This window comes from Poecilia reticulata, linkage group LG2, assembly GCF_000633615.1.
Source record: "Poecilia reticulata strain Guanapo linkage group LG2, Guppy_female_1.0+MT, whole genome shotgun sequence".
Classification (NCBI taxonomy): domain Eukaryota; kingdom Metazoa; phylum Chordata; class Actinopteri; order Cyprinodontiformes; family Poeciliidae; genus Poecilia; species Poecilia reticulata.
The window spans coordinates 39599390-39621170 of record NC_024332.1 but is presented as its reverse complement, the minus strand read 5'-3'; the positions used below and the strand labels follow the sequence as shown (position 1 = coordinate 39621170).

Below are 21781 nucleotides of genomic sequence, written 5' to 3'. Positions count from 1 at the left end.
TTCTGATACTGACTTGATATTAACACTATCAATATTTTTGGATCGATCTGTCCACCTCTAATGCCCAGAGGCTCAGAAATTAAAAAGATGATGGACTCTTTTCTTTGTTTCTTCCAGCTGATGATGTTGGTTTTTAGCACAGCATTGGATCAGARGGTTTGAAGTTCTGTTATTGTTTTAACAAAACATTATTATGTCTTTTACATAAAAACTAACTACAAAACTGAAAACAGTGTAACGTTCCTTAAATATTGCGTCTCTTTATCGAGCTTCACACAAAGGAAGCCATTGGTTACTCACCGAATGTCACAACAATATGGTTTCTCTGGTTTTTGCAATAACGCATAGAGAAATATAAATTTCACAAATATAGAGACCAAAATAATGTCTTTTTTATGTGGGAACCGTTTCAAAAAGGGAAAAATACAATAAGTTAAAAGTGAATCCAGCAGTCTTTCGGGTATTTCTCAGCTAGCTCAACACACAGAGTCCGCTAGCATTAGCATTAAGTAGCCTCCAGAAATATGTCCTGTTTTCTACACAACACTAATCACAAACTACATAACGTGACTCACTAATTGACTCTCGATTAAATAACCTCTTAAAAGTAACTAATCTATATGCATCAAAATACATTTTTACTGACCTGTTAAAAAAGACGAGACACACAAGTTGAGCTTCATTAGCATCTATCAGGAAGCTTTATTCTTCTTCTGTGTGCCCAAAAACCTTCTCTATGCCAGGCGCCTCCTAGCGGTTGTATGTGGAATCTTACTGAATAACTGAAAAAAACACTAAAGAATTTATTACAACGAGAAATTAAGGATAGAAAAATAAAAAAATAATTGTTATACTTAGTGTTTTCATTACTTATAGTAGCTTGTTTTCGCCTCTCTACAATTGCCCATAATTTCTTACATGGCGGTTACATTTTCACCTGAATTACTGTGTCGGGCTGTTTTCCTTTCTTATTTATACATTTTCACAATAAAATGTGTCTTGTTGTTTGATTTGTTTCGTTATGTTTGAAACTGGGACAATTTGTAAAACCACAAAGCGTTAMAATATGCCAGAAGAGCTGTCAAAACACATTATTTCACTGCATCGTTACTCATTTAAATGCCAATGCTTTCTGCTATTATAAGCAACCTTCATCTCCACAAACATTTTGCCATAAATACTATTTAGTTCATTCAATCACACATTTTCAACCTAGAAACCATCAACTTTAAGACTGACATTTATGCTCCTTCCACTAAAAAACACATTTGCATTAAAATGCAGCTCAAAGGAGAAAGACAGAATGACGGGGTGCAGCTGCAGGTTGGTGACCAGTGGAATACAGATGCAAGCAGATTGCTGCAAAATCAAGTAACAAGTTCAGACGAAGGATCCTGACATCTACATTATTAAGAACAGGCATACAATGTCTTCAGGAAATTGAAAACAACTCTGTATATTAAATAGCATATGTGGGAGCTGTTTGGATGATGGAATCTGGTGCTGAATTAAAAAAAAACATGTTAAAATGTAGTAATCTTAAAGTGTGACACATATAGCATGCATGAACATAAAGAGGCTGTGCAGAAGCATGACTTTTTTCTAAGAAGAGCCACTGTGGCATTTTTATGCATAACGACGCCATGAAGTAAAGATTCAGAAAATTGTAGAAAGGGTTTGCTTCACTAAAATTGACAGACTGAGAGTAATTTTTCTGTGTGTCCTGTGTAATTACATTTAGTCGGTTTCCCTCTTCCACACTGCTTATTTCCATTTAAATTACCTATTTACATAGGAATAAATGAACCGTAAACCATTTCTTTTAGCTGCAAAAAGGCCTGTTCGCTTATTCACATTTACGTTTTGGTTKATTCTAAATATCTTTGCACATCTAAAGAGGATTAATTTAAAAACTTTCACATCCAAATTCAGCAGAGTATAAGCAGTAAAATGCTGCCCCCTTGCGGTGAAATATCCATATGGCAACAMGAGGTTAAACCTCATCAAGTGTACATTACTAAGTGCCTTATCTTTCAAAATGAGGTCTGTATCTTTTAGGCCTTTTTAATGGAAAGCATTATTTTTTTTTCTAAATGTAGCTCTTGAGGGAAGAAATTTTTTTTTCCCATTCTTAACAGACCAGAACATCATCTTGTACCCCTAACTTATGCTGAGCCACAGCTCTTTACCAATTTCACAAGAACATGAATGTAAATCGATTCCAGTGATGCTGGTTGTGTGGAYCGGCCGGCTTCATTTCCTCCAGGGTCTGGAATCAATGAGGCAAAAATGGAGCTTTAAGCATCCTGAAGGAGCTGAAGCCGACGGACCCTGACGACTAGGATGATTAATGAGGGGAGCTTCTGCTGAACAAGCAYGTCGTCTCTCAAATGACACACATGGTTGAGTTCACCCTGGCTGAGGAGCACAAATGTGTTCAGCAAAGTTAGTCCTGGTGACATGTTTACCTACCTGCCAAGTAGAAAAAATAAAGTTCTTTTTTTTTTTTTACTGAAATACTGCTTGTCCCCTGAGGCTGAATATAAAGGTCACCGTTAGCAAGAGCCTGGTTAAGCGATTTGTGTAACAGTTTTTTGGGGAAAACAACAGCACGCAGATTTAAAAGCAGTTTTTTTACTGGTCAAAGTTTGCACTGATCCTTATAAAATGACAAAAGTCTCTAAATGCACCAAAGACATTAACAATTTGGAATTATTCTATAAAATTGAGAGAGTGCAGTTTTAAACTTGCATAAATGGGTCAAACCCTTTGATCTGCTTATTATTTTATTTTTTGGCAGGGAATCTTATTTTATACCCATWCCATTTCTATACTTGTTTCTTTGCATGCATCTCAATTCATAAAACTAAATAAATTACACCTAAAACTAAGACTTTCTCTAAGACAAAGAAAGGTAAATGTCCACCAAAAAACTGAAATTGAGATTCATGTCAGAAATTTTCTAGAAAAAAGAAAATTTCCAAGCTCCAAAAGTAAAAGATTTGCAAGAAAAAAAAATAGAGTTGAGATTAAACTTTTTAAACTCAGAAATTTACTAGTTTTTTCTTGAAAGTTTCTGGGATTAACTTAAAAATTTCTTAATTTTTTGGCATAAATGTACTCTTTTTTTCTATCTACAATGGCCCTAATACACCATCGTATTTTCTGGACWTAAGAAAGAGTTACACAAATGCAGGAAATTTTCAACTCAACTTGTTTCCACTCATCAATTACTCCACACAGATTCCAGTAAAGCAGAGATTTATTTTCATCCCAGGACCAAAATTTGTTTCTTTTAATTTTCATCTTGGTCCATAATATACAGTACAGATACTCAAAGGCAAAAGGGGAAAAAAAATACTTTTTTTTTTTGTCCAGGTCTGGGACACAGTGAGGTAACAGACAGAAATAAATTATTCAGTTGCTTAAAAACACTTTCCAATAATCATATCAATAATACAAAAATGGTATCAAACACACATGATGCAATAACTTTTGTAACACATTCAGTATATTTTTGCTCCCCTTCCATCCAGTCTGTTTGCTCAAAAGTCAGTCGTTTCTTTTTCGGTTTGTTTTTCGAGTCCTTCTCTGGAAAATGTCCCTTTTAGCAGTAGCTGCTGATAAATGCAGAGTTGTTTCTGCTCAGGTTCCACTTCCAGGCGTCGGTCATTCAGTCAAACATCATACAGAAGCACCTTAATTTAAAACTGGCGCAATAATGCGACTTTTGCTTCCAATACAATTTTAAATGATTACATCTCAAATTAGTTGATTGGTTTTTACAATCATGGCCAAGGCAACAGGCATACGCAGGCACACGAGGCTACAACTCCAATCAGCTGTTTGCTTACGTTATCATTTTACATTCAGATATACACATATTTATATTTTATATTAACCGTGCCTTTCAGCTCACCTGCAGGTTTAAAAAGAAAACAACATGCCAATAAGGAAAAAGTCAGAGATTGTTTTCAAAGTGCAAAAAACGTATTCCTCCAAGAGTTGGTGCGCATCCTGAAGAGGAAGCCGCCCACCAAAACTTTAGCCCAATAACAGTACGAGCCATTTTTCATAGATTAGTCTGCAACGTTCCACCGATCTGGTCTGTAGCTACTGTAGGACATGGCTTTGAGCCAGAAGAGCGCAACACTGCCCTCTTCAGGCAGGTTTCCTAGAACTGACAGATTCCTAAAGCTACAGGATTTCATCCTCTACCTTCACTGAGCGCTGATCATCAAATATCGTAGTCCTGAAGTCGATGGGGGAGGCGGGAAAATCCCCTGGATTGAGATAAAGTGACATCACATTATTTTGGTTTGTGGCCAGTGCAAATCAGCTTCTCCAGCCCCATCGCCCGCTCATTTATCTATCCCTCATCTATTCTATTTTACTAACAAATTCATAGACTTTATTTTCTGTKAAACAGCAGTGAATTTGTCTACATTGCCACATATAATTACATATTTTTGTATATCACATCTGTCATTTGTACACTTCAAAATAAAAGTAAAAAAAAAAGAAAGATGCAAAGATATGATCAGAATGAGAAAAACGAAACGAAACGTAATGCTCATACAGAATTGATCACCACTTACAAGCACATAAGAGGGAACAAACCCACTTGTGTTTTTAAATAGGTGTAACAAAGTGGGTCTTGGAGTGGGGAAATAAAATCCTCAAGTATCTGTAAACATGGCTCTTACTTGATCTCAATACATAATTCTTAAAATTTTTTAATGATCATAACCAAAAAAGAAGAAAAAAAAAAAAAAAACATACTCCACAGCTGACATGGCCAGTCTATTCAACACTTTTTTTTTTATTTCCACCATCCCGCATTTCTTCTCCTAACATTATCAATCCGTAACATGACCTCTTGGTGCATGTTGCACCACAATCAGCTGCAACGCCACCAGAATACCCATCACCACTTCCACATTCAGTCCTACCTTCACTCTCCAATAAAAGAAGCCCACTGCAAAACAACTGTGGCTTTATTTCCTCCACAAAGTTGTTGTAGTAAAAAAAAACAAAAAAAAAAAACAACAGGCGCCACTTTGAGCCAGTTACTTACTCCCTTTTCCTTTCCTCTTAAACAATTTCTTTCTCTGTATTCTCCTCCAAAAACRTTTGAAATCTTGTGCCGTAGATAGTTACTTTGCAGTTGTTTTGTTTCAGTGTTCATTACAAAAAGAGGAGTGAGGTTAGGGGAGAAAAAAAAAAAAAAGGACTAAGGGTTAGAAGAGGAAGGTAACACAGTCTTTCCGATGCACCTCGAAGGGCTGAGGGGTCGCCTGTCAGTTCAGCCTTCAGTCTCTCAGGATCCATGAAGCTGGTCAGTGACACATCTACCTYCGTCTGGCTTTTGTGCTCCAGTAGTTAAACACTGCTGGGGAGTTCCCTGACATCCAAAGGTGTGTATGTTTTTCCTCAGTCTGTCTGTGTGTTTATGTGATGAATGATGCCGAGGAGAAGGGCGGTCACAATATGGCGCAGTGGAACCTGTGGGAACCAGTGGAACGTTCCGCTCTCCACTTCATCTTCTTTTTCTTCTTCTGGTTTCGCTCTGGGACCTGTTGTCTGCAGGTGGGGAGGAGGAAAGAACATTTTAGACAAAAATGTATATTTCAGAGTTCAAATYTGACTGGARTGATTGAACAAAAACTTGTTGTCCTGCACATGAATGTAAAGAAATACWTTTTTTTTTAAAAAGCCAGGATTTTGTCMGTTTTGATKAATTGGTTTCATGTCAGTTTTCCTTTTGATATTTAAGCTTGTAAGCAACTTGTATGAAGAGACTTTGCTTTCTTTCGTAAGCATAATTTTCCCTAATGCACCTGTATTTATACACCGATACAAAACCACCGGACAGTGGTGGGCACACCTCCAAAAACGAGGTTGTTTAGCACTTTGGATAACTTTGAAAATGTTTGACGACATTAGCTTCCCATAAATAAATATTTCTGGATCAATTCTAAAGCGCCATCACATTGATGAGTTATGTTTTTTTTATTTTTTGGTTCTAAGAAATTTGTTTTTCCTTTTGGCTTGTTGCCCATCATTTTCTATTGCTTTAGTAAAATAACCTGTTGTTGCGTTTAATATCAAAACTGTTTACCACTACACYCAATAGAAATGTGAGATTACACAGACCAACTGAAATAGGAAATAATGATAACTATATTGCTTTAAATTTTTGCCGACGCCCTTTATATTACTGCAGTACTACACTTTCACCTGAAGATGGCAACGCTGGTTCATCCAGCGGTTCAACCTTGCAGCAACTTCTCTTGGTGCTGAAATCCCATAAAAACYTAAAGAAAAATTGTTCCCTTCAACTACAATTGCGGCCAAATATTTTCAGACACAGAAAACGTCGTAAAAGTAAATAATAAAAAAAAAAAATCTATCTCCACACTGGCACAAAATGCCCAAGCATCATTCAGACTGAATTAGAAGAGCAAAATGGTTGATTTAAAGGGACAGTTTATTTTTTTGTCAACCAAAAGGATTACCAATTGAAATCTAAAACCAAATAAAGTTCYCCCCGCCCCCAGGCCAAGACCCCATTTCTCTGATTTCAACACCACACTGTTACCACAAGAGGGCACTGTTGATTCACCTAGCAGGAAGTCATGCTGGACACACAAACTGTCCACTTTTGTCTCAGCAGGTCAGTCCCAACAGCAACAATCAGACTAAATGGCAACAATGAAAATGCATGAAATACAAGCYAAGTCTTCTGAAATCATAAATGACAGCTAAGTGGCATAAAATAACTAAARGTCATTTTCTGTCGCAACCTCCCAAAAAACGTTTTAGTTCCTTCTTTTTACCATCAGTACTTCTTATGATCCAGATAAACACCCCACATCTCCTAAAAATCAAAAGARTTAATGAAGTTACCTTATAACTCGGACCAGTTCATGAAAGGCTTTGTCCACATTCATTGGAGGATCCTTGGCACTGGTTTCAATATACGTTATCTGAGGAAACACAGGAATAACAACATTTAAATCAATGCTGACAGTATTTAGAGAAGAGGGATGTGAGCTAGGACCTTTCATTAAATTGAGTCATACTCAACAGGGGACAGAAGGCTCGATTTGTATAAACCTGCATCATCTCTTCTTTTCTGTCAACTCTAATTCTCCATTCCTGATGGTGTGCTATAAATTCAGATTCTATGACGGTTCCTTCCTCTTTCTCTCTGCTCTTTGGTCTTTTTGTGTTCACAGTTCAGACAAACCAGTCAAATGGCTTGAGAAATGAATGCTGCATGTGTTTAATTAAAAAGGAAAACTGAGATCAGCACTTTAGGACTCACATTATGTTTGGCAGCCATCTCCTGGCCCTGGTCTGATGCCACCTTCCTTAGATGAACCAAGTCCACTTTGTTAGCAACAAGCACCATTGGAAAGGCCTCCCTGATGGTAAACAGAAAAAAAGATGGGGAAAAAAAAAGCATGTTGAAAGTAAAGCCATTATCAAACAGACTGAATAGTAGAACGTGGCGTTATACAACATTAACTACACTTGTAGTCGTCTTAATTGTCAAAGCTGTTTTAGCACAACGGCTCAGTACTGTTTGAGAGGTGTCTGATTTCTGCAACACTTCAATCCTCTAAAAAAAATAAATAAAAGAGTTTACACTCTCAATACCCAATATAGACGGACAGCAGTCTGTTCAATTCTAGCTTGTATTTTTTCTGTCATTTGCAGTTCCTGCAGTGAGAGAACAGGCGCCTTTATTCTGCCTTCTTTAACATCTCCAATAGGTTACCGTTTTAAGGAAATCTCCAAAATATTTCCAATAGCTCATATTTCCTTTTTGCATCGTGACCCCGCGCCTGCTGATTCGACAAAAGCTATAAAAACAACCTAAAGGAGGCGTGATGACACCACACAAAAATCCAACTTATAGGTTGCTTTTTTTTAATCAGGTGCTCTGCGTCCTGAAGACACGTATAAAAACAATTTAACTAGTACAGTAAAAAAAAGAAATAAATAAAACATGCTGAATTCAACTATTGATGAGAGATAAACACACGCTCTGTTTAACTGCGATGTAAATGTCTGGTCCATTTAAGAGGGTTAGTTCCGCTTATCTTAGCCTTGCTATATTTAACATTGCTGCGCATACATTTTTCAGGGGCCCATGATTCATCACATTATGACTGCAGTCTGTCTTTTCTCTCACATTTATGATGACAGTTAAACAGTCCCTCACATAAAAAGGAGACACTTTTCCGTCAACTTTTCAGACACTAAAGTCGTGAAAATGAGCTTGAGAGTCGCCGCCCAAGCGTCTCCGACTCACCTGTCTTTGACCCGTAGTATGAGTTGATGGAATCTGTCCACATGTTCGAAGCTGGCCTTGTCTGTGACGGAGAAGACTATGAGGAAACCATCTCCTGTCCTCATGTACTGCTCCCTCATCGCGCTGAACTCCTCCTGGCCTGCTGTGTCCAGTACTGGGGAAATGAAAGCATGAACTCCCTGAACAACCAGCAAAATTAGCACTTCATATTTCACAAATTGCATGGAAAAAAAAAAAGAAAAGAAAAACAGAAGAGTTCCTCGCTTTCCAGGAAACAGAAAATGTTTGACCATGAGCATTCTTTCAATTAAAACCGCAGGCCTTTTGCCATCATGTGCTAATGAAATGGAGTAATTCATTTACAGTCTTGGTAAAAAGAAGCTAAAAGTCCTACAATGTTTTGCATATCACAGCATAACACAATTATCTGGTCTTAATCAGTTTCTAATCTTATGACTTCGCTGTCTTTGTTCAAATCGACACTCGTTTTTAGCACTACATACTAACGATTAGAAGATCTAACTGTGAAAATGAATGCGTTTGCAAAGCTGTTTATTATTTGCATGTTAGTGATTTATTCCTCGAGTCAGTCTGTGTCCTCATTTTTGACTCTCCAATAACTTTCCTAGATTCTGTGGCTGAATAAAATAAACAAATAAAAAGCCCACAGCATCATTGGTTCTCTTTAAAAATGCCACCATGTCTTACATCCAGGCTGGGGGGAAGTTCATTGTAAAACAAAGTCGTGCTGCTTTAATTTTAGAGAGAAGAGGCCTTGTCCCGGTAAAACTTTAAGGCATACAGTTAAAGTGTGACACTTTTTTCTTTTATTTTCAGCGATTTAGATTGTTTCCCCAAATAAACAGGACACTCTGCAGCAGAAACAATGAGCTGTTTGACGTTACGTAATTTCTTCCACGTGTAAACCCCCAGTATGTTATTACAGCTGTCGGAGAACTGCTAATTACCCATGTGTAAACAGAACTAGCAACCCAAGGCAGCAAATGCTTTTTATAAAATAATTCGAACTCACCGTCCAGTATCGCCCACTGCCCATCTATTTCAGTGTGTTTCAGGTACGAGTCCTCTATAGTGGGATCGTAGTCTGGCACAAAGATCTTCTGGAAAAACTGGATGGTTAGAGCGCTTTTCCCAACGCCACCGTCCCCCACCACCACCAGCTTGTAGGTTGGCAGGTTGTCGCTCGGCACGGCGCTGGTCGCCATGGCTACCTCGACAGTGGTGGGAAGCAGGCTAGAAGGTGGCTGGTGAGACACACCTGGTTGAAATGGATGGAGGACAGAAAAGAAAGAAAGGGGTTGGGGGAAGAGAAATAAAAGGGGATTGACAACAAAGGAGAGCAGGAGAGAGAGATGTTAAGGCTTTTTTTGTTGCAGCTGCTTGCTCGTCACCATGGAGACGACAGATCATAGCTAAGGGTTGGAGATAAAAGCAGAAGGAAAGGGGGCAGATGAACTAACTACAAAATGAGACATTGCATTTAAAATGACTGTTACCTAGAGCTGAGGGGCATTAATTTAACATTTAAAACTTCACAGAACAGGAGAATGAAAATTTAACCAACCAGGCGATGCAAGAATCGTTTACCCGGGTTCAGTTTTGGAAGATTAGAAGATATATTTTCCATGGCTTAGAGGTTTATATCACTGCTTAAAACCTGCAAGAGCGTCAACATGTTGTGATAAATAAAAAGTCTGAGCCACGATTTCCATTCGTTTTCCATTTTCTATGTCAAGATATGGTCTATTGTTAGAAAGAGTAAAATAAAACGAGATAGAAAAAACCTTAGTGACCCGGTTGGGAAAGGCATTATAGTTCACTTCAAGCTGAACTCTAATCCTTTTGCTTCACAGCAGAAAGACAAAACAATACGTGTTGCCTAAACAGAGTTTAACTAAATCTCACCACACATCAGCTAACAATGAACATTGCACACACACACACACACACACACACACTAAACACCTTGTGTTATTGCACAGTCCTTCATGCTTAAGCAGTGTTATTTAACTGGATGAAGGTGAGAATAAATGAGTTCTTAAACTGATAGCATTTGCAGTGCGAGACTTGATTTTGTCAACCAAATGGCATATTTAAACTTAAATTTAAGACTTTTTAAGACCATTATGAATTAAACTTCAGACCTGACACGTCACAGACACACAAAAGAAAATTGCAAATAAATAAATGTTCTGTGAGCCGAACATCGTCCAGCCAGCTAGCAATAAATTTGCAATTATCCATGATGGACGTTTGGCAGCCAACTGGTGTTTGTGGCTACCAGAATTTACTATTTATGACAATTTACTAGCATAAATAGTCCTGCCACAATAAATTTTAAGACCTGTGATTGACATATTTAAGGCCAACTTATTTAGTTTATGAATTTAAAACATTTTAAGGTCTTAATTTTGGGCACATCAATTTAAGGCATTTTATAGATGTGCAGACAGGCAGGGTTAAGAAATTTAAAGCAAACAGGCGGTCTCGTATTGAAGGACAACCGATTTTAAACAACCGTACAAGATAACAGTGTGTTGAAAAGGAACTATAGACAATACAACTCATACACTGAAAAAAACAATATTGAAAGACAGAAGTAATAAAACATTAAAAACCGAAGAAACTAACTACTGATGCTCTGCTAATCATTCTTAACATGTTTAGAACTGGACTCAATGTTATGCAGCTTAATTAAAACAGAAAGATTTTAGCTTGAGGGGTCATTCAGTGAACTCGTCCCCTGCTTAAAGACAAACTGTCGATTAATCATCTGTATGGAAAGACTAGTTATTTTTTAAAACTGCATAAACCTGAAAAAGTCATTTTGGATTTCGGTTTACAGACTGGATCAAGATGTCGATGTCACTTTATTCTTGGCTCTGATATTCAATCCAGACTATGGTTCTGTGTTGTTGCAGGTCATATTTTTGCTGCTTTTACTCTTGATGTTTTGTAACCGACAGGAAGATCTTGTTATCAGCGGATAGTCCGCTGGCTGTGGTGAAAGTTGTGTTGATTTATAACATTTCTATCCAATTTTCTGAAAAAAAATTTTTTTTAAATAGTTAATTAATCCCAATGGATTAATGAACATTGGATAGTATAATGTTCTGACATATACTATCCAAGTTTTTTTCAAAAAGGTGTTGCAGATGCTTATGGCTATGAGTAGGAATGATCTCCTGTAGTGGTCTGGATCACAGCAATTCTTAAGAAGCTTCTGACTGAAGGCACTCTGCTGTACAACGGTTTCGTATAAAGGATGCTCAAGGTTGTCCATCCAGCTTTTTGGCCATATCAGACACACCCATCGACTGTAGTGGGCCAAAAGTCTGAGGCGTACAGCATGAAAAGAAACTGAGAGTTCAGTGCCGTTAATGGTGGAGCAGCAAATAACTAAAACCCAAGTATTTTAAGAATTAAATTGAATTTCTTTTCCTATATTTTGGGAGTGTTTAGTGTGAAGAGAAACTGGGGAAATCATTCCACCATGACTCTCTGAAGAACACTAAAGTAATGGTTTAAGAAACAGGGATCAAACATTAGTGTACACTGAGAAAAACAAAGTCAGACATTTTATTAAAGTTCAGAAAGTTTTATATAGGAAAAACAACAGTAAATCTGCTTTAATGTCAGGCAAACTGAATTAGTTGCATTCCAACGGAAAACTACAAAAAGCCTCTAAAGAAATGAAGCAGCATTTGTCACCAATGTCTCAGCCCATCATTGTGGTGAAAGCTGCTCTATAAATACAAGAATGCCCTAAATCTAAGTAAAAAGAAAACCCACAGCAGCCTGAATACAGTTTCATTCAGAATGACATACCACATGGTCCAGTATGTCCAGAACCAGCAGAAATATGACGGCTCAAAGACAAATAGCTGTAGCTTGAAATTATAACTCCCCACCAAGTTAAAATAAACATTTTGTAAGAGTGCAAGAATCAGCACAAGAGTGTTTTTCTGTTCGGCTGAAGTCGGAGTGCAGTCCTACACGGAGTCCATCCACGATAAGACCGCCACTAAAAGATCGGGACAAGTGGGGAGAGCAGGAGACGCAAGAGGAACAGGATGATGCGATTATTCATAAACAGAAGAAAGAGGCTGAGGAAGCAGGGGCACACGAGGACAGAGCCAAACGGTTCAAATTAGGCCTGAGTCACCACAACGGCCACCACATTTTCATGGTTTGCTTCCTTTTTAGAGTGAAGACATATTTAGACTCAACCAGCTCAGTTGTTCCAGTTTATGACAGACAAACAAGTCGAGCTGTAGTTTGTCTGTTTCCTATTAAAAATCCAATAAACATATTTGAGGCTACAGCATGGAGCAATTTAAAAAAAAAAGGTGTAGAGAATGGGTTGGTAAGGATCTTACACAATCTTTCGTGCTGCTAATCTATTATTAGCCTGGTTAAACAATTTTTTACTGAAATGTTCTGGATTTGTATGAATTTACATTAGCAACCTAGTTCTGCTTTTCAGTTTCAGAGAACTCCAAATAATCTTCTGCTTTTTGATTCAGTATGCATGCACATCTAAATAAACATGCACTTGATTTCGTTTTACACATTTTAAAGATGGTTTTAATACACTAAGGAGGCATAAAATACTTTTTTTCCTTCAATAAAAACAAAAATCTTCCTATTCTCCAACATGTTCATATTTTCTTTGCAACATTAACTTATTTTTGCTAATTCTTAAAAGACAGCCGATATCACACACTTTTAACATCTTTCTGCTTGACTTAACATCATTACAACACGGTTTAGGGCTGATCCATCTTCTATTTTGATTAATAATTGAATAATAAAATGCGCTTAGGAGATTTTTCATTCCATTCTCATGGAAATTTAACAGAGTTTTCCATCTTAAATGCAAAATGCACAGTCCTGATTTAATTACGGCATCAAGTATGTTCTTTAGCAAATAGTCTTTTTATGCACTTAGGTTATCAATCAACACATTACTAAATTAGTTAATTCAATAATAGACTCATTAGAATTAATTTTAAAAATATTTCAGTCCTAATAAATATTAAAGCAACATCTGAAGACAGACAGTAAAATATATTAGTTCTTCCAATTACCCTAAACATACCATAAGATCAGTCAGAAAGCAATGATGTAGTTTGGCTGCCGCTCGTCATTCCTAATTGGAGGCAGTTGACACAGAAACAAAGGTGGCAGAACCATACCACAATGGGAAAGCGAAATGGTCCAAACAGAGTCTAGTGTGGGAAGCAAAATGCATTTTATATGGTTCAGTTTTGGAATATAAACATTTGATAATCTTTACTACAAAGTGATGCTCTATAATGGAGAAGATGTGATGACAGGAAAGTGGAGAGACGATGCAGAAAAACTGAAACATGATGCCAACATCAACATGTTGTTGATTTTGAGGGCTGTGGCGAGTTAATGCACTTCTTGTAGAGAAATTGTAACATTCAAAAGCAACAGACTTCTGTATGAACATCAGAAATTAAGCGCTTCACATATTTTATTCTTTTCATCTTTGATTTTTCTATATTGTGAAAAATGTACCTCAGTTACAGAAATGATGTTGAAAACTCAGTGTTTTGAGAAAGTGGCCACTTATCAATCATTAGTAAATCAATAAAATAAACTTAAGAATGTATCCGATTTCTACTATATTAAAAAAAAAAAAGATTTTACTTAGAGGCTTCTCAGTCTAAGCAGTGAATGGGTTAAACTCTGAATCCTCCACTTTTCACACAAGTATGCAAGTTCAATATAACAACTCCTCTCTGTCTTACTTTAAAGCCTCTCGGCTGAAGCGCACAAAAAAGCCACACATTCACCAACCACTAGCACAACACCCCCACCCACGCACCCATTCCTCCTCCATCCACCAGGAAACAGCTGTCAGCTGGCCAGAGTCCATCCTTTCCTGCTCGGCACAATAGAGGGAAGGAAGATGTTTCCTTCCTTTCCCGGGCTAACCACTCATTTGCCCAGGCTGAGCAAAAAGACTTTCGTTCCTGACACCAAAAAAAAAAGGCTCAGCAGTTGTTGACTTTGTTAGGTTAAAAAGCTGTACCACAATAATCCAGCAGCGCCAAAGACAGGCTTTCAGGAATTTCTAATTATCCAACAAGAATTCTTGCTACCAGTTTCAAGCTTGTTAAACACGGGGAGTCTTTGCTGCAAGTCAGGTCACCACCCACCAGGGCTGGTCAGGATTTCCCTCTGGTGAGGTGAGCACGCCTCTGAAAAGCCCAATAAGTGCAATCAGAGGTGAGAAAAAGACCTTATCGCTAATCTGTCCAACAATGGACAGAGTCATGCCTGATGTTTGCAGTACTGTCCACATGAGGGCTTCCATTTGACTTCTTGACAGCATTCTGTTATAAAAGCATGCATGCTTAATCTGCCAAACCATTAACAATACAACTTCCTCCATTTAGCAAAAAAAAAAAAAATGCTGCCATGTCACAAAGTCTGTACATTTCAGACACATCTGCTACTGCTGACATGACGCTAGCAGCAAGGGGAACATTTATGGGTGACGTTTGTGTGTCAGCAGCTAATATTTTCTCTCACAATGGCTTYGGGAAGCCTCTGAGGGGCTTCTTGGAGAAATCGCCGGTTGCCTTCTTGAGAAAGGATAAAGAGATCTCCATGTTCACGTGGGAACGGAGCAGCAGCATAACTCACAGAACACAAATAAGGAAGAACACACCCCAGCCTGCAGAGATGTACTCTTACAAACACTCATCGATTTCCAAACTCCTGAAAAATCTAAAAACCACCTGTAGTATTTAAGAATTTGTTGTCTTTTAAATAAAACATAAAAAGCTTTAAAGCATATCTTTAGCAGGAATTACTGCTACTGCTGTAAAAATGCATAAGTTGATAAGTTGACATAACATTTATTAAAATATACATAAACACGCAAACGGTAAAAGCATACGTTTCGATATGGTTCTGAATAACCTTCATATTTGAGTCTCATTTTGCTGTCAAATCTTTAAAGAATTCCTCAAGTCTAATATCTAACAGATATTAGTTTAAAGGACGATTTCTTTAAAAAATAAAAAAATAAAATCAAGGGCAATCTTATTGAACATGTTCAAAAAGGAATGGGAAGATGATGTAAAAAAAAGATTCATTTTCTTTCAAGTCATTGCATGATATTAAGGAATATATTTCACTGTAATTACACTGCAGTCCAATCCAAGTCATTTACAAAATAAACACATTAAAACAACAAAAAGGGGTACCAGCTACTTTGCAATTTGTCTGATTGGGAATAAACATCCCAACGTTTAAAAATCTTGAGTTTTGAGTTCGAATGCTCAATATTTGGTTGAAAGCTTAAGAGAAAAGAAAATCATAAATGTTTTGAGTTCATCAGCTTGAAAAGCTTCAGAATCTTTGCAAAGATTAATCTGTTAAGCGCACCTTACTTTGGGTCAGACAAGGCCATTTATTCTCTCAGGACCATCCTGGGTTTCTGCTCACCTCCACCTCTGAGCTGGAGGGAAATTAACTTTCAGCATGTACTGGTCTCTGGCTCATATTTAGGAAATGTTGGTGGTTTCTCACTTTTTGGACATTCAGAACCAAGTTAATTGTGTAGAAGAATAAGAAGCCACTAAGTGATGTTGAATGCAATGAAGCAGTGAGGAAACACAAAACAAAAGTGTGCAGGAACAAGCTGACCGGGTTTGATTTTGATTCAACAGGGCTGTTTTTCTTTGGAGTGTAGGTCAGCACATGCACCCCAGCGGCTCTGCTGCATCCTGGGAACCAGACGTCACAACCCTGATAACTAGAAGGAACAGGATTTTGGGAAATGTGTGTTGCATTAGATATCTAATCAGAAAGCTCGGATCTGTTATGTTGGCTAACTACATTCTTTAAGCGGTTACAGATAAAATACCATCCGTCACCGGCCAGATCAGTCTCTCACATTCCAACTGTAGTCATTCTATGAAATAAAAGGTTTACACTTAGAGTTTCTAATACAATAATCTGCATTTAAATTATAGTGACAAATGGGTTACTTAAAAAGCTCTTTGAATTTGAAGTTATAAAAATTAGATTATCCATATTTAAGTGGACTCTTTGGCATGTTGGCTATGACCGCCAAAGGAAGTTCTTAACATTGACGATTCTGAGATGCAATCTGCATGGAATAAGAGTTAGTTATGGTCAGATCTAAAGTGACAGTGAAACTTTAAGAGTCCAGCAAGAACATCTTTAAGTGGTCACTACAGTTATTTGGTTGCAAGACAGCACTAAGGACTAAGCCCATTGTTACAGAAGCTTTATATTTTTTAATAACTCTGCCTCACTTCAACAGCGTCTCATGAATTTCAATGAATAAGGATGCCAGCCATAGACACTTCTTTCCTGTTGGAAGTTACACAGAGCTGGTTCCATCCAACCATAAAAAGAAGAAATATGAGGGGTTAAACTTAAAACTTTTTTGATCATGTGGGAACAGATCTGACACATGGACATGTTACACCCTCCAAAGTCTAAGCACTTGAAGAGGTTCCTGTAGTTTGCAAGAGCCGTGTCCTGCTCTGACCTTTGTCAACATTTAATGACAATTTTGTTTTCCCTTAGTGGCTTTCAAGGAATGTCTGGATTTCATGACGGAAACCCTTTACCGCACATCAACTATACAGACACAACTGCAATTTAGGAGTAAATCACAATTTATTTTAAAACACTAAAGACAAGACCTGGGTAAGTTACCAATACTGAGGCATGACCAGGCTGCCCATTACAAGGTTCCGAAAAGCTCATATTTTAAAAATCAGATACCAAAGAAACTTTTGGAACGATGCATTTTCTCAAAACTATGCAGAATAGAGACAGCACTGTCCCTCCCCAACTTGTTGCTTAATTGCCATTTAATAATCTAGGTAAATGAAGGCACCTATTTAATTTGCCTAGAGAAAATAAAAATAAAATTACAAGAATAAACCCCAAAAATTACAAGAATAAAGTCAAAATAAAACWAGAAGTTGTCATATTGCCAGAATAAAGTCATAATAGTTTCTAAGCATGACTCTCATACTTTGTCATATAGTCTTTTTTTAGATGAAATAAAAAAAAATTTAGTGTTAGGAAAAATGTCCAGCCTCAAAAACAGACAAACTCCACTGGAGCAGATTGCCTGACTAATTTACCAGATAGTATTAGACTGTTATACTTGTGCAACTCTGTAAAGTGACAATTGGCAAGGGATAGTACCCAAGCGCATATAAACTACTACATTTCGTGTATTTTATATCAAATTAGTAAATAAATGTCGAGATATAATAATCACAGCAGCAATAGGAATAAACAGTTGATTTTTTGTTTTAAAAGTAACACAAAAAAAACATGATACCAAAGTATTTTCCTTAACACAAATATCTAATACTGGGAAATGTCTGCAGTAATATGAGAAACATTTTWAGAAGTTAAAGTTTAAGTCATAAATTATACAATGTATATGATAAACTTCCAARGCAGTCASAGTCCCTATGCAGCCAAAGCATAGAGTACAATTTTGTGGATKACATACTTTCATTTTTTTTACTGAACCTATTCTGTACATTCTTGTGGTGAGTCCAAAAGAATCACCACATAAACTAAAGATTGTGTAACCAAACTTATCTTTTTTAAATCCAACTGCAATATGCCAAACATGTTAGGGAGTATATGCATTGCCGGGACAAAAAGGGATCTAACAAATTTAACATGTACYGTAGTTATGSCAACAGGTTTTTTTTTTATTTTGTTTTGGGTTTCTTCATTCCCCAACTTACTAGAAAACAGTAGTAATATTCTATCACAAGGGTCATTTTTTTGGTCCACATAAAGAAAACTATGTAACTAAGGAGATTAAATTAATAAAAGTGGCTTAAGAAATGCCTACCCCATCACTGACTCATCATCATTAAGTAATACATTTTGCTGAAAGTGCATCTGCATGTACTGTGCTTAAAGATGTCCTCCAAGAATATASTCAAAGCATTCACAAATCTATCAAAACTAAAACTCAGTTAACTTTAAGAAAAAGAAAAGTTACTTATTAATGAAGTAACATTTTGCATATTTACACTGTCCCAGATTGATGAGTAGATTAGTGTATAGATGGGGGAAAAAAACTGCTATTTCCTTAACAACCTGGCAATGCTTCTTTTGTTTGACACATAAACTCAAATAATCCTGTTTCCCCTCATTTCTGGGCAGAAAAAGAAAACACTTCCTTAGAGAACATCAAAGAAGCTGCATCTATTTTCTTACTTTTATTGTCCAGCTGAACAGTACTTAAATGCAGTACAGTCCAAATCAAATCAACTTTGCAGTGCCTTGCAGACTTATTCTTATCACTTTATTTCACATTTTGTCATTCAAAACCCACAAGCCATTTTATTTGGATTTTATGAGATAAAGCAACAGAAGGTAGTGCTAAATTGTGAAGTGGGAGGAAAGTGATACAATGTCCAAATCTTCTCACAAATGAAAACTTGTGACACGTATTTGCAGTCAGGCCCTCTGAAGTCTTTGCAGAACAACTTGTCACTGCAGTTAGAGCTGCAAGTCTTTTGGGGTATTTCATCTATCACCTTTACACATGCATAGACTGAAATATTCGTATAAAATAGCTCAACATCAGCCTAATTGAATGGATTTAGGCATTTTTAACGCTTGGCTCTAAAACATAACGCTGTAAATCTGGCTGTGTGTTTGGGAGGGTCAACCTTTGCCCAGGTCAAAAGTCTTTAGCAGCCTCTAACCCAGTGGTCTTCATTATGTTCTGTCCTTCATGTTTTGGGGGATTCCCTGCTGACACACACCTGACTCACCAACAGGGGATTTACAAGCTTCTGCAGAACTGATGGCGGAGGCATCATGATTGTGTTTTGCTTGTAGCTCTAGCTTTCTGATTTGAGAATYTTCCCCTGTATCCCCCAATAAGTTTGYGGCAAACTGCAAAAGGGATGYCCAATGATTTTCGCTCATCCATAACTTTTTTCTTTTCAACTTTCTTAAGGCCACATTTCTGAATGGCATAGCTAATTATTCTGTCAATACCTGTGCAGCTTTTTTTTTGTTAGTTCAGATCAGGGGTCTGCCACATGTGGCTTTTACAAAAGGAAATGTTTTTGATTATGTTTGCAATACAAAATTGTTGTTTTAGGAATTCTTTTGCATAATTATTTTATTTTATTAAGTTATTATGCAAAATTTGCATCTAATAATTACAACAGAATTTTAAACTTCAAACTATGCTACCCATCCTTCTTCATTTTCCACATGTACATATAAAAAAGGCTCCCTTAATTTTACAGTTTTTGTAGGGGATTCATTTTGTTTTGAGATCTGAAAATAAAACAAAGATGTGTTTAATTCTACGACAAAGCATTTCATGTAGTACATATCTGGAAAATCACTTCTAGAACCTCAGAGTTTGATTTTGCAGCAGCAAAATCCTTCCTGCAAAGTTTTAGCAGAATACCAAGGTTTTTCCTCCCCAGACACACAACCAGATGATGTGATGATTTCACAACCCTATTAATAGTGATTAAAATGCGCTTCCTGCTCCAGACTGACTGCTGCTTCTGAATGATCTCATGCTATGATCTGATACAAGAAGAATCCCTCTGTTCTCTCCGTGTCCAGCGCTTAAATGTCCTCACTCATCCCGCTTTCAGAGCCGCTGCTGTGGGTGTGTGTGAGCGTGGAAAAACGAGAAAGGGGCCCGTCGTGAAACACATAAACACTGCAGCAGGGTTTTCCCTCATCACTTGTGACAAACGCCGTGTTTTTCGTACGTATCCCACCGCGGGGGGCGGGGGGGGGAGAAATCTGCTACACTGGAAAAAACACAAGAGTCAAGGCCCCGTCGTTCTGTCCGTCTCTGTGAGCAGGAGTTAGATGCAAACAGACAGCAGCCGCCCCGGAATATAACAAATATGATTCGTTTAGCAACACAAAAAAAAAACGCCCTAATTAAAAGCAGCTCGCCTCCTATGAATGCTTAGCTGGCTGTCATCAGTCTGAGCTTTAATGAGCTCCGGGTTCTTTTTCCTTTATTTTCTTCATATAAACCGAACATTTTCCGTTAGCGGACGCCCGAACACGACCTGCCACTCACCGAGACGAGCTCCCTCCCTGACGCCGACACGACCGCCGTCCTCACGCCGACATGTTCCTCCTCATCTCCGCCGTTTTTCACACCGCCGCCGCCGCCTCCGCCGCGCCGCCCTTTAACATCCACAGGCTCAGAGCTGCCCCACAATCTGCGAAACAATACGCTCAGCAGCCAATCTTTGTATTGCAACAGCTGATGCTATAAATAGAAATGCCCGGAGGGGTGGACGTGGATTTTGGATGACACTGTAAATGTCGTCGATGTTGATTTTTCTGCTTAAAATCCTTCCGACGTTCCTCGATAGTCTTAAAGTTTCTGGTTGTTGCTTGTTGCGACGGTTATTTTCAGCTGGTTAAGTGAAATCTACCAAAGCGCTTACATAGTTCCCCTTTTTTTATGACGAAATGGTCCGCTCCCTTCTATAGTGGACTTCTTTAAAGGGATCTTCCGGATAATTAAGGTTCCGAACAACCCAACTACAAAAACTYCTGCTACTACGTCGGGAAAGGGGAAACACTTTGYATTTATGTCCCATTATATCAATCACTTCTCTCTGATATTTTTCTCATAATTTTTATGTTAATTTCCATACACTGCACAGACCTATGTGAAGTAGTTTCAAGAAATATGAGAAAAACCATGGTACTCTGATCAGATGACGTCTACACCAATAACTCTACATGCAGTGAACAATTAAGCCATCCGGGGTCAGTTTCCCACAAGTTTTTTTCACCTGCATCTTATTAAACACTCACTTCATTGGACTGGACTCTTCAGAACTTGACTGCATTCTGAGGTAATTCAGCCATTTGATTCTGTTGGACCAGCTATGAATCTCAAATTTGCTGGTGAAACAATAAGATAGTGTTCAGAAAGGGCTAATTTAACTACAGCAAAAGAAAAAATACTGAACGGACATTTAAAATAGCATATACATTAAAAGAAAGGTGCAACTGAAGAGGATTTTTTTTTTTTAAAGTGCATCTGCACATATGTGTGTACATAAAAAACAACAGACTACTTGCAGGAAATGAAAAAACTGCAAGTAAGCAGGGATGTAAATACCTGCTTTTATTTGATGGTATAAAGTTTTACAGAAAGATCTATGATAACACTCCTTTGTGCAGCTGTGATGCAGCAGTCTGCCACTGAAGGAGCCAGTTATGTAAAAGCTTCATCCATGGGTTGGAGAACATTGTCGTACCAAGTTTTTCTCTAAACGTTATGGATCAYGATGGTCAAATACTACAATTTTAGTTTTATCAGATCACAAGAAATGTCTCCAAAGGCCTTTGTAACCAGCAATCTGG

At 37.6% G+C, this 21781-nt stretch overlaps 1 protein-coding gene across 1 annotated transcript; it reads right to left on the bottom strand.

Annotated features, from left to right (window-relative positions):
* Nucleotides 1-3244: 3244 nt before the first annotated feature.
* mrasa (muscle RAS oncogene homolog a) lies at nt 3245-20855 on the bottom strand. Its single transcript, XM_008402522.2, has 6 exons — nt 20475-20855; nt 9357-9602; nt 8324-8477; nt 7331-7430; nt 6910-6989; nt 3245-5583 (listed from the first exon to the last, which is right to left on the bottom strand). Exons 2-6 carry the CDS (start codon nt 9547-9549, stop codon nt 5484-5486), a joined length of 627 nt encoding a protein of 208 aa, XP_008400744.1. The 5' UTR covers nt 9550-9602; nt 20475-20855; the 3' UTR covers nt 3245-5483.
* Nucleotides 20856-21781: the final 926 nt, after the last annotated feature.

What these genes read in the sequence shown, in the direction of transcription:
- mrasa (XM_008402522.2), bottom strand. Translation starts at nt 9,549, where the DNA reads ATGGCGACCAGCGCCGTGCCGAGCGACAACCTGCCAACCTACAAGCTG. An exon ending in ATACTACGGGTCAAAGACAG is followed by an intron (nt 7,431 to 8,323) that starts GTGAGTCGGAGA and finishes GTTTACCATCAG; the next exon opens with GGAGGCCTTTCCAATGGTGC. An exon ending in GAACTGGTCCGAGTTATAAG is followed by an intron (nt 5,584 to 6,909) that starts GTAACTTCATTA and finishes CCCCACCTGCAG; the next exon opens with ACAACAGGTCCCAGAGCGAA.